The following is a 13519-nucleotide window of genomic DNA, read 5'->3' on the forward strand; positions in this document are numbered from 1 at the left end:
AACACACCACACTAGTACCCCACAACACACCACACTAGTACCCACAACACACCACGCTAGTACCCCACAACACACCACACTAGTACCCACAACACACCACACTAGTACCCACAACACACCACACTAGTACCCACAACACACCGTACTAATGTCCCATCAAATTAAAATATAGATTTACTGGGTCCTTCCCTAGAAATAAGACACTCTGACCTACACTGTATAATAATTGTATCAATGTTTATCTTTACGTAAATAATCCGACTCACTCCTTTGAGGCCTAATTCTTAGGTGTTTTGTGTATCCATATGTTGTTGCACTACCCTACACGGGATGGATATGGATGCATAATAAGCTATCCACTAGGACCACTACCATCCACAGGATGGATATGAGGTACACAGCAAACTAGCCACTATCATCCACAGGATGATTATGAGGTACACAATAAACTAGCCACTACCATCCACAGGATGATTATGAGGTACACAATAAACTAATCACTACCATCCACAGGATGGATATGAGGTACACAATAAACTAGCCACTACCATCCACAGGATGGGTATGAGGTACACAATAAACTAGCCACTACCATCCACAGGATGATTATGAGGTACACAATAAACTAGCCACTACCATCCACAGGATGATTATGAGGTACACAATAAACTAATCACTACCATCCACAGGATGGATATGAGGTACACAATAAACTAGCCACTACCATCCACGGGATGGATATGAGGTACACAATAAACTAGCCACTACCATCCACAGGATGGATATGAGGTACACAATAAACTAGCCACTACCATCCACGGGATGGATATGAGGTACACAATAAACTAGCCACTACCATCCACAGGATGGATATGAGGTACACAATAAACTAGCCACTACCATCCACGGGATGGATATGAGGTACACAATAAACTAGCCACTACCATCCACGGGATGGATATGAGGTACACAATAAACTAGCCACTACCATCCACAGGATGGATGTGAGGTTCACAATAAACTAACCACTACCATCCACAGGATGGATATGAGGTACACAATAAACTAGCCACTACCATCCACAGGATGATTATGAGGTACACTAAACTAGCCACTACCGTCCACAGGATGATTATGAGGTACACAATAAACTAGCCACTACCATCCACAGGATGGATATGAGGTACACAATAAACTAGCCACTACCATCCACAGGATGGATATGAGGTACACAATAAACTAGCCACTACCGTCCACAGGATGATTATGAGGTACACAATAAACTAGCCACTACCATCCACAGGATGGATATGAGGTACACAATAAACTAGCCACTACCATCTACGGGATGGGTATGGAATGCACAATAAACTAGCCACTACCATCCACAGGATGATTATGAGGTACACAATAAACTAGCCACTACCATCCACAGGATGGATATGAGGTACACAATAAACTAGCCACTACCATCTACGGGATGGGTATGGAATGCACAATAAACTAGCCACCTGGATGAAAGTCAGAATCAACCTCAAAGAGGGGAAAATGCTCCCTTGTATACCTGGAGTATACCTGGAGTATACCTGGGTGTTCTGGGGGTCAACGCCCCCGTGGTCCGGTTCCATGACCAGGCCTCTGGACAGTGAATTTATGAGTCGGGGAATTGTTGCCTATTTTAGTTTAATACTTTTGTTATGCATTCCACACCCATCCTATGAATACCATTCTCATTCCCCTTGCTTTGTATACATCTACAAGAGGGGTATTGGAAGTGAGGGGTCTTGGAGGGGAGGTTTCCCCTCTCCAACACGAGCTACTGACACCTCACATCAACAGTACGTTACCACGTCCAGTTGTTTACATAGAGCAGGGAGTCACTTCCTCTATGTGGGAAGCCCCGAGAACAAATGAGTCTCTCCTCCAACATTTGGGTATCTTCTGTTCTGGAAATGTAGCGTCTTCAGTCCAATACAGAGAAAGGTGGAATATGAGAAGGAGTTTTGAGGTAATCAGTCCCTCAGCCTAGAGTCCGCATGTTCAGTCCGCCAGTCCTGATTGATGAGTATTGTCCCAGTGATGGTATGATGCCTCTTGTTCCTCTTACCTCTTACCCACTCTCTTCGATGGTTACTGCTTACTGATGTTGCTCCTGTTGTTTTTAGTAGATGTAATAATCTAAGACAAATTCCAACTACTCCGTTATGGAAAACTGGAGGAGATAATAATTAGAACTGAGTATACTACGAACTCTGATCATACAATAGAACAGAAAAATAATGTGAAGGACCTGGGAGTAGTAATGTCTGAATATGTCACTTTCAAGGATCACAACAGTGCCACGATCACAACTGCAAAGAGAATGACAGGATGGATAATGAGAACGTTCAAAATAACAGATGCCAAGCCAATGATGATCCTTTTCAAATCACTTGTTCTCTCTAGGCTGGAATACTGCTGAATGGTCCCGAATCTGCACACAGAAATCACTCCCTACGAAAGTAAAAGACTGGGCATGCGATGCAAAATGCCCCCAATTAAAAGTAGGGGCGCCATTGGTACACTAAGAGAAAACACCATAAGTGTCTGGGGCCCAAGACTGTTCAACAGCCTCCCATCAAGCGTTAGGGGAATTACCAATAGGCCCCTGGCTGCCTTCAAGAGGGTGCCGGATCAGCCGGGCTGTGGTTCGTACGCTAGACTACGTGCGATCAGCGGTAGCGGCCTGATTGATCAGGCCCTGACCTACCGGGAGGTCTGGTCCTGGACCGGGCCGCGGGGGCGTTTATCCCCGGAATACCCTCCAGTTAGACTCCAGATAAGACTCTACGACGGATTGCGCACTCTCTCTCTCTCTCTCTCTCTCTCTCTCTCTCTCTCTCTCTCTCTCTCTCTCTCTCTCTCTCTCTCTCTCTCTCTCTCTCTCTCTCTCTCTCTCTCTCTCTCTCTCTCTCTCTCTCTCTGCCTCTTTCTCCATCGATTCACTTTCAGGTGTATTTACTTTTATACCTTTGGTGAGTTTTGAGAGTTTTTTCTACTCTCGGAGCCCGGCCTTGGGTCAGGCTCGTCTGGTGCTTGCCTAGTCAACCAAGCTGTTGCTACTCCTTGTGTATCATGTCCCTTCACCGTCTCCGCTAAGAGAGAGAGGGAAAGAGAAATGCAGGAACCGGAAGACAGATAGGCGTCTACACGTTATTACCCAGGGGGACCCTCACTACCAGGTGCTGAACCACCACCACAACTTCCTGCTCTCCATGACAAAGGGAAAATGGGTGGGGGGGGGAGATGGGAAGAGGTTCAGATAAATGAGAAATGGGTGGTTAAGGAAAAAAATAATGGGGAACTGAGAATAATGGGAGGCTTTGTGGGTGAGGGTCGACTGAAGATGAGGGGAGGTATAAGGTAGGAATGGTGCAGTAGACAGGTGGAAGGGTGGGGGGTTACAGATAGGTTTGCCAGGGGTGGTGGAAAGGGGCTAAGGGGTAAGGGGGTGAAAGTGGATAGGGGATAAAAGTAGGTAGAGAGGGGAGGGGTGAAAGGAGATGAAGTTGAAGTCACTAAGAGCACACTAGTGGCACGGTCCGTGTAATAAGCACCATTAAGGGGACACTCCTCCCCTTAAACCCATAATAATGCCGCTTTATTGCCCCTTAAAATATCCTCCCTTTACCCCTACCATTCAGCGCCCATTAGGAAGTAATTAAAGAACGGAACAAGCACACAGCCTTTATGTCATGTGAGTAATGACATCTTTGTGTCCTGTGTACACTTGGTGCCTCCTTGCTCACCTACCTTTGATATACATTTGATGAGTTCCCAGACTCTACCCCTGGAGCCCAGCCATGGGGCAGGTTCATCTGGTGCTAGCCTGGTCAACCAGGTTGTTGCTGCTAGAGGTCTCCTACCCCATATATCCATCACAGCAAATACACAGAAAATACAATAGACTGTATACATTTCATAACAACAACAACAACAACAACAACAACAACAACAACAACAATAATAATAATAATAATAATAATAATAATAATAATAATAATAATAATAATAATAATAATAATAACTGCCATCCAATCATACGATGGCAGTAGGTTGGTAGACAGCAATCATTCAGGGAAGTACTACCCTCCTGTCATATGATGGTAGGTTAGTAGGCAGCAGCCATCTAGAGAGGTACTACCCTCCTGTCATATGATGGTAGGTTAGTAGGCAGCAGCTATCTAGAGAGGTACTACCCTCCTGTTAGTAGGCAGCAGCCATCTAGAGAGGTACTACCCTCCTGTCATATGATGGTAGGTTAGTAGGCAGCAGCCATACAGAGAGATACTACCCTCCTGTCATATGATGGCAGGTTAGTAGGCAGCAGCCATCTAGAGAGGTACTACCCTCCTGTCATATGATGGTAGGGTAGTAGGCAGCAGCCATCTAGAGAGGTACTACCTACCCTCCTGTCATATGATGGTAGGTTAGTAGGCAGCAGCCATCTAGAGAGGTACTACCCTCCTGTCATATGATGGTAGGGTAGTAGGCAGCAGCCATCTAGAGAGGTACTACCCTCCTGTCATATGATGGTAGGTTAGTAGGCAGCAGCCATCTAGAGAGGTACTACCCTCCTGTCATATGATGGTAGGGTAGTAGGCAGCAGCCATCTAGAGAGGTACTACCCTCCTGTCATATGATGGTAGGTTAGTAGGCAGCAGCCATCTAGAGAGGTACTACCCTCCTGTCATATGATGGTAGGTTAGTAGGCAGCAGTCATCTAGAGAGGTACTACCCTCCTGTCATATGATGGTAGGTTAGTAGGCAGCAGCCATCTAGAGAGGTACTACCCTCCTGTCATATGATGGTAGGTTAGTAGGCAGCAGTCATCTAGAGAGGTACTACCCTCCTGTCATATAATGGTAGGTTAGTAGGCAGCAGCTATCTAGGAAAGTACTGCCCTCCTGTCATATGATGGTAGGGTAGTAGGCAGCAGCCATCCAGGGAGGTACTACCCCCCCTGTCATATGATGGTGGGTTAGTAGGCAGCAGCCATCTAGGGAAGTGCTGCCCTCCTGTCATATGATGGTAGGTTAGTAGGCAGCAGCCATCCAGAGAGATACTACCCTCCTGTCATATGATGGTAGGTTAGTAGGCAGCAGCCATCTAGAGAGGTACTACCCTCCTGTCATATGATGGTAGGTTAGTAGGCAGCAGCCATCTAGAGAGGTACTACCCTCCTGTCATATGATGGCAGGTTAGTAGGCAGCAGCCATCTAGGGAGGTTCTACCTTAAATATGTAATCGTTGAATCAGGGAGAGATACATAATAACATATACCTGGAAAGTACTCGACGGCCTGGTCCCAAATTTGCACACTGCCATAACAACATACTGGAGTGAGAGATATGGGAGGAAGTGCAAAATCAACCCAGTGAACAGCAGGAGCGCCGTGGGCATAATAAGGGAACACTGTATCAACATCCGTGGCCCCAAACTATTCAACATCCTACGAGAAGATATCAGAAACTGCCGGAACAAGTGTAGAAATCTTCAAGAGGAAGAATTAAACTTGTAAATATTTCTTTTTGTTGTTATTATTATTATTATTATTATTCATGGTAAGCACAAAACCCGTAGGGGTTATACAGGAATTTAATGAAATGGGACGGGGAGCAGCGTGGGGTTGCTGAGGGAAAGGGTATCTCCAGTTCCTTGGATCAAGAGGATTCTATTTATTCCTGTCCCCTCTTTGACACTTCTGCCATTTTTTATTACTACTCAAGTTTATATTATATTTCAAGAAAGTCCCAATAAATTTATTTTAATAAAATTTAAAATTTTTCTTCACTTTTATAACTTTTTTACGTAAAAGTAAGTTTTTCAAAACGCGTTTTTTTTTCGTTCCAGAGGCTGGGTGACTGGAATGGACCACCGGAATCCTTGTGAATCACCTTTATCTGTGGTCCAGACTTCCACTAAGGTGTACTCATGCACGCAGAATGTCTTCATATCTCAAGTTATCAACGAGAACTTGTCCAATGTGCAGGAAACATACTACCAGACCTCATCTAACGTGCAGAACCATAATGTAAATACAACAGATAATCAGTCCAATCTCCCTGCTCTTTCTTATCAAGAGAGTGGCGAGTCTTCATTTGATTATGCCAACAATTGGCCACGGCAAGCTTTGGAGGGCTCCAGTAAAGCGCAGCAGGGTCCAGGAACTCGAAGTCAACCACCCGTGTCTGTAGAAAGATCTTGCCAGCTTTTCTCGGAGCAACGGGAGAAGCTGGCATCAACTCTTAACCACCTACTTGCCGTCCCCTCGTATTCTCAGTCCTACCAGGGATCCTTAAAGCATCCCTACCATCCACAGTTGCCACAAGAGCCTGGGCAGGGTTCTTCTCAGTTTCCTAACCCTCAGCAGCAGCAACCCTTGCCACAGGAGCCTAGGTCAGGTCTTCCTCAACTTCCTAACTTTTACCAGCAGTCCCTCCCACAGGAGCCTAGGCAGGGTGTTCCTGGGCTTTCTGCCTCTTACCAGCAACCCCTCCCACAGGAGCATAGGCATGGTGCTCCTCAATTTCCCAACTCCCAGCAACAACCCCTCCCACAGGAGCATATGCGTGGTGCTCCTCAGTTGCCCAACTCCCAGCAACAACCCCTCCCACCGGAGCCTAGGCAGGGTGTTCCTCACCTTCCTAATTCTCAGCAACAACCCCTCCCATCGGAGCCTAGGCAGGATGTTCTACGACTTCCTAATTCTCAGCAACAAGTCCCTGGCCCTTCCTTCCCAATGTTCCAGCAGCCTATGGCCAGGCCTCTACCTCCACAGTTTCCAGAAAATCCCCTGGAACAAAATCGTCGCCCTTCCCAGCTATCACACATGCCACAACCACCCAATTACCTTTCTCAGTGCAAAGAAAAGTTCCCAGAACAACCTGTTTCCCTTCCAAAGTACCAAGAGAAGCCATCCCAAGAGCGGCCTCCACAGAGCGCCATGGGGGTCCCAACAGCTCCCGGGTTACTGAAGGCTCCTAAAGGGCAGGAGTTACCGCAAGTTCATTCTTCAATAATTGACAGCATCAGAATGATATTAGAAGATGGCCCGTTGGAGCATAAACTGCAACAGTTTCGCCTGCTTAGAGAAACTGCACAGAGACAACAAGGTGTGCAGAAGCTTACACAACAAGAACGACGGTTGCAAATGTACTATATGATGAAACTAAAAGAAGATCTGTTACAACAGGTAAAACAAGTAATGTCGCTGCATGTACAACAGAAACAGCCAGAGTCACAACGGGAAATACCTCAAGTACAAGTGCAAACACAAGCGGAGGAAGGAAACGTCGAGGGGCAACGCCCCCTGGACCTCTCACAAAAGATAATGCTCATAGAGACTGAAATTGACAGAGTGTCTAAACAGATAAACATTTTTTTAAAGGCAAATAAACAACAGAAGCCGCTGCAACAACCACAACAGCCTCTACAACAACCACAACAGCCACTACAACAACCACAACAGCCACTACAACAACCACAACTTCCACTACAACAACCACAACAGCCACTACAACAACCACAACGGCCACTACAACCACAGCAGCCACTGCAACCACACCGACTACTACAACCACAACGGCCACTACAACCACAACAGCCACTACAACCACAACGGTCATTACAACCACAACGGCCACTACAACCACAACAGTCACTACAACCACAACGGCCACTACAACTACAACAGCCACTACAACAACCACAACAACCACTACAACAACCACAACAGCCACTACAACCACAACAGCCACTACAACCACAACGGCCACTACAACCACAACAGGCACTACAACCACAACAGCCACTACAACCACAACGGCCACTACAGCCACAACCACAACAGCCACTACAACCACAACAGTCACTACAACCACACCCACAACAGCCACTACAACCACAACAGCCACTACAACAACCACAACAGCCACTACAACCACAACAGCCACTACAACTACAACGGCCACTACGACCACAACGGCCACGACAACTACAACAGCCACTACAACCACAACATCTACTACAACCACAACGGCCACTACAACCACAACAGCTACTACAACCACAACAGCCACTACAACCACAACCACAACAGCCACTACAACCACAACCACAACAGCCACTACAACCACAACCACAACAGCCACTACAACCACAACCACAACAGCCACTACAACCACAACCACAACAGTCACTACAATCACAACCACAACAGCCACTACAACCACAACAGCAACTACAACCACAACAGCCTCTACAACCACAACAGCAACTACAACCACAACAGCCACTACAACCACAACAGCAACTACAATCACAACAGCTACTACAACCACAACAACTACAACTGCTGCTGCAGCAGCCATCGATGTTCCTACAACCACAACAGTCGCTGCAGCAGCAGCAGCAACGGCAAGTGAATGCCCAACTGTTGCAGAATTCACACAAACAGCTGGTGGAGCAGAAACATCTGCGGCATCAACCTCAACAGCAACAACAACCCCAACATCAGCAACAACAACGCCAGCATCAGCAACAACAGCAACTACAGCAGCTTCAACAGCAACAGCACCAACATCAGCAACAGCAGCAGCTACAACACTTTCAACAACAGCTACAACAGCAGCAGCAGCAGCAGCAGCAGCAACAACAGCAACAACAACAGCAGCAGCAGCAACAACAGCAACTACAATATTCTCAGCTTCAACATCAACAGCAACAACAACATTTACAACAGCTTCAACGTCAACCTCAGCAGCAGCAGCAACAACAACAGCAATCACAACAACTACATCTGCAACATCAGTCTCAACAGCAGCAAAGAAAACAGCAAAACCAATGGCTGCAGGCAAACTCACAGCAGCTGGAACAGCCCCTACAACAGATGCAGCAGCAATCAAAACAGCTGCACCCAGAGCAACTGATGGGACAGCCACAACAGCAGCAGCAACAGCAATATCAAAGACAGTACCAACAACAGCAACATCCCTTCACTCAACTGGAGTCCTCAGCTCAAAGAGAAATGATTTATTGTCCCAAAAAACGTTGGCAGCAGGCTGACCGACAGTCACAGCTTACTATCTCATCGGCCTTCGGTAAAACACAGGAAGGACAGCAAGGAAAGGCAGCCTTACATGATCCCACTAAGTATCTTCAACGGACAGAAAAGCAGTCTCAGATGGGAGACGATGATGTGCATATTTTGTATTGCAAATCTAAGACAAGATCAGATAAAGGCCAGAGTGGTAAGTCATTGCAACAAAATTCCAGTCAGATCCTTAACAGTTTTCAGTTGCAATATTTTAGTCCAGAGCAAGAGAGATCTTTGCAGACGATGGACAGAGAAAGTTCATTTGCAGCAGCACCTGCTGAGGACCAAAATGTGGGCCCGGGGGAGCATCGTCTACAGGTGGAAAGAATCACAGAAATGCTACAAGAAAGAGAGAAAGAATTAAGTTGCAAACAAGTAGGCAAACATTCACTATTTAAACCAAAGAAAAAACGCAGTCAGGGAAAGTTTGCTAGACTATTGGCATCAGATGATGATGATAATAACAATGCTTATGAGCAGGCTCAGGCCACCTTCAGGACATACAGTTCTCCGAAATCATCAGCATCCACAAATACAGCCCCCACAGAGACTGTCAGTTCTTTAACTGTTGCAGAATTGCCTTTGCACACAAGGGAATATAGATTTGGGCAGAGGCCTCAGAATCGTGATGCCACCTCACAGTTAAGTGTCCCTGTCTCTCCTAATACAAGCAGTGTACGCACTAGTGCTCTCGTAAGTCACTCAGACGAACATAGCATCAATAGCATCAGCTGTCCAGTCAGTCAACCTTCGAACTCTGTTGTGGCTGTACATCAACCAAATGACACTTTCAGAGAAGGAAATGCTACAAATTCTTCTGAGCCTCTAACTCACCCCACTAAGCCTCCATCTTGTACATCAAAGCAGGTGGTAGAACACTCAGTTGATGTTACAACTAGCAAATCTGCAGGGAAATATAACACATATTCCACCTTGGAATTCACTTATTCCCATTCAGAACTTTCTCCTGATATTCCTCAAGTCTTACCAGATCTTCCAGAGCCCACACGTAGTGTTCAAAACAGTACACTACTTCCAGAAACTAAGATGACCACTGTGCCAGTCTCTCCTGGGCTCCCAGAGGCTGGAAACACCATTCATACTAAGGACAGTAGTAGTTTATCTCCTATGCAGGACAGTGAGATTAGAAATTTTCCAGAATCTACTCAGAAAAAGGATCCCAACATCCACTCATCTGTTATGGAGGATGAAAGCAGTAGAATCGAGTCAACCTCTATGCAGACCCAAGCACCTCAGTCACTTCTCACGAGTCTCACCCTATTTCCTCTCAGTCAGTGCAGTAACGGGTCCCCATCTGCAGAGTCTTGTCCCAGCAGTGAAGCTAACAAAAGCGCCAGAGAAAAACTGCAGGATTTCCAAGATCTGCATGTTATTGAAAATAAGCAAATACCTTGTCTGCTGTGTGGCATCACTGTAATTGGTAAGGAAGTGCTTGATCACCTTTTGTTTGGGCAGATTCGTTGTGCAGCATGTAATCTCTCCATCAAAACCTGTGCTGAATTCCAAAATAAGTCAGTTTTGAAAACTCCTTGCAGTAAGGAGGCCATGGGAAAACACAGAAAATTCTTGTGGTCTAGCAATCTAATTGACTTTGTTTCATACCACATGAGAAAACGTTTAACAGGTACAGTTTTTAAAGAAGGAAAAGAATCTCCGTCTACCACAGATGTTGTAGAAGCCATGGCCGATTTCTTAACAAGTATTTCAGTACTAGAGGATCGCAATCCGTGGTCAGATGGGATTTGCAAGTGCTGGAAATATGTTCGAAATATGCAGTCCACATCAGACTTGACTTCTCGTGAAAAGCCAAAGAGAAGCCTTAGGGATGATGAAGATGTTCCTTCTGAAAATGGTACAAATCGTGTTGATATTGAAGACATAGACATAAGGACAAGTCCAGTCTTATGGAAAATAGCAAGTATTAAAAGTTTGGCAAGATCTGAGGAGACAAACATTGAAAGAGATGATGCTGGTGCCAACACACTAAGAGAGGAGCCTCTTTCTGTGGCAAACAAAAACAGTGAAGCCTTCGGCAGTGAAGAAGAAAATCTATTCAACTTGGCTTCGGACACACTCGCGGATCTTGCTGAGAGTGAAGTACCCTCGGGTGAAATTCCTGCCGATTTGACAAACAAAAACAATGAAGTCTTTGGCAATGAAGAAGAAAATCTGTTCAACTTGGTCTCTGACACACTCACACATCTTGCTGAGAGCGAAATACCATTAGATGAAATTTCTTTAACAAATGCAAAAAAATCCAACGAAACTGATCAGACGCTTTTAGTTCCAAAATCACAAAACGTTCCTGCCTCCACCAGTGACCAGACTACTGACAACACTATTATCCCATGGTCTATGGAACTGGTAAGTTCTTTTATGGAGTCAGAATCCAGAGACAACCTTGCATTTCTGACTTATGATAAAGAAACACTGGAGCTGGTCATGAAGTTTCTCCCTCAGGGTGATAATGTTGAGAAAGGCACCAACAAGAACCACATTAATTTGGTAACTGACTGTCTTAGCCAGGTTCTGGCCACCTTCACACCGTCAGAAACAGAGATATCTTCAGAATGTTTATCCAATAAGCAGAAATCTTCTGATACTAATGAACCACAAACAGGCTCCTCCAGAATACTAGATCCAGACCTTCAACCATGCTCACCGACACGAACAGTTGAAGAGAGTCCATGTACAACCCAGCAATTAACTTTGACAAACTCAGAGATTCAGAACAAGCCTAGGAAAAGGAAATACATCCCAATGCCAAAGTCAAAGAGAAGACTGCTCTACACTGATGCCGAGTCAACTGGAAAAGCACCAACCGAAGTCCTTTCAAAACCTGAGACCGAAGACAACTATGTCCTGTACAGCTACCCAAGTCGTCCATGTGCCGAAGAATGTGTTCAGTGTTATACTGCATTGCATGGCTCTATGGTCACCTTTAACCCAAAAACCTTTGTGACAAAGATAGACTGTCCAAATTGCGGCCTCATTTCCTATAGTGCTCAAGATCCGATCCATGGATCTTCCCCATACTTCAAGGGTAAAAGTACAAAATTGCAAAAACCTGGACCTAAGAGCAAGAAAATGATATATGAGCCTAGTTAATGGAGTGGGTATCACCAATAATTTGACTGTGACCAGTTATTGGAGTAGATATCCCTGTTGGTTATACCTGTGACCAGTTAATGGAATGATTTTACCTAACCTGGCATGAGGCCAGAGTCCTGGTGATTTCCTGGTCGACCAGGCTGCTCCTGCCTGTAGCACACAGGTCTACACAACCATCATAACCTGTCATACATTGCAACAATTCATCTAGTTTTTGCTAAACAGTGTTATGTACGCATAACACAGTATTACTGTGTTGTAATGTAAGATAGCTAGTATTATCAGTTTTTTCTGTTATAATTAAGTACATCTAAGTGTATGTCAGTTTTAAAATTTAATTTTTGTCAGCGACACCTAATATTATAATTTTTAACAAGATTTATTGCAGTCCTTTATCAAATTTATGTCTCACAAATTCATAATAATATGATTACAATCGTATTGTTACGAGTTCGTTATTCGGGTTGATCGCTTTGAGGGGACATCAGCTAGAGTTCGTCACGATCACGCTGGAGGGGAGATTCATCTGTAAAAATTTGCATTTGTGGTCACAGTGGTAGGCCATGCTAACCTCCCTATGATGTATAAATATACCTAGTTTAATGAATCTTATTGTATATAGCAAGGTGGCCCAGTGGTTTACGCACTGGCCTGGGGTTCTACCACTCACTTGCCATGGGTTCTACCCCCACCCATACCGTGGTTTGTAAGTTTATATGTGATTGATGAATGAGATAACTTATCGGTTCTCTGAGCCATATATCTACAACCCAGTGGCTTCCTCAGTCCTATACAGAGAATAATGGGTGACAGGAGGAGTTTGTGATCAGTCCACCAATCTTTTCAAGGTTAACGGACTGATCACATCGACTCCAGGCTGAGGGACTGATTACCTCACACTCCTCCTTGATCTCCAACCATTCTTCTCTGCATACGACTGAGGCAGCCAAAGGTTGGCGTAACTTTTCTGCAATAAAGACACCCAAGTGTTGCTCAAGACTCTCAATATACCAACCTGTCAGTCCTCTGTACTCATTATCAACATTATCAACATTATCAACATTATCATGTAAATAATGCAAAGCGAAGGGCTCTCGATCCAAGGAGTTTCAGCTATGCCCTCGGATTAAACCTCCTTAGGTCCCTCAAGAGGGCTCTTGATCTAGGGAATTGGATCTGTGCTCTAGTTCCCTGAATTGAACCTGATTACCTTCCATCTCCCCCTCCCCACATGCACTGCATAATCCTACG

General features: G+C 45.2%; 1 protein-coding gene across 1 annotated transcript; it reads left to right on the forward strand.

Moving 5' to 3' along the window:
- The first annotated feature begins 5896 nt into the window (after positions 1 to 5896).
- LOC128684955 (uncharacterized) lies at positions 5897 to 13259 on the forward strand. Its single transcript, XM_053771353.2, has one exon. The coding sequence runs from the start codon at positions 5909 to 5911 to the stop codon at positions 12263 to 12265; it is 6357 nt and encodes a 2118-aa protein (XP_053627328.2). The 5' UTR covers positions 5897 to 5908; the 3' UTR covers positions 12266 to 13259.
- Positions 13260 to 13519: the final 260 nt, after the last annotated feature.

This window comes from Cherax quadricarinatus, chromosome 5 (assembly GCF_038502225.1).
Source record: "Cherax quadricarinatus isolate ZL_2023a chromosome 5, ASM3850222v1, whole genome shotgun sequence".
Taxonomy (NCBI): Eukaryota; Metazoa; Arthropoda; class Malacostraca; order Decapoda; family Parastacidae; genus Cherax; species Cherax quadricarinatus.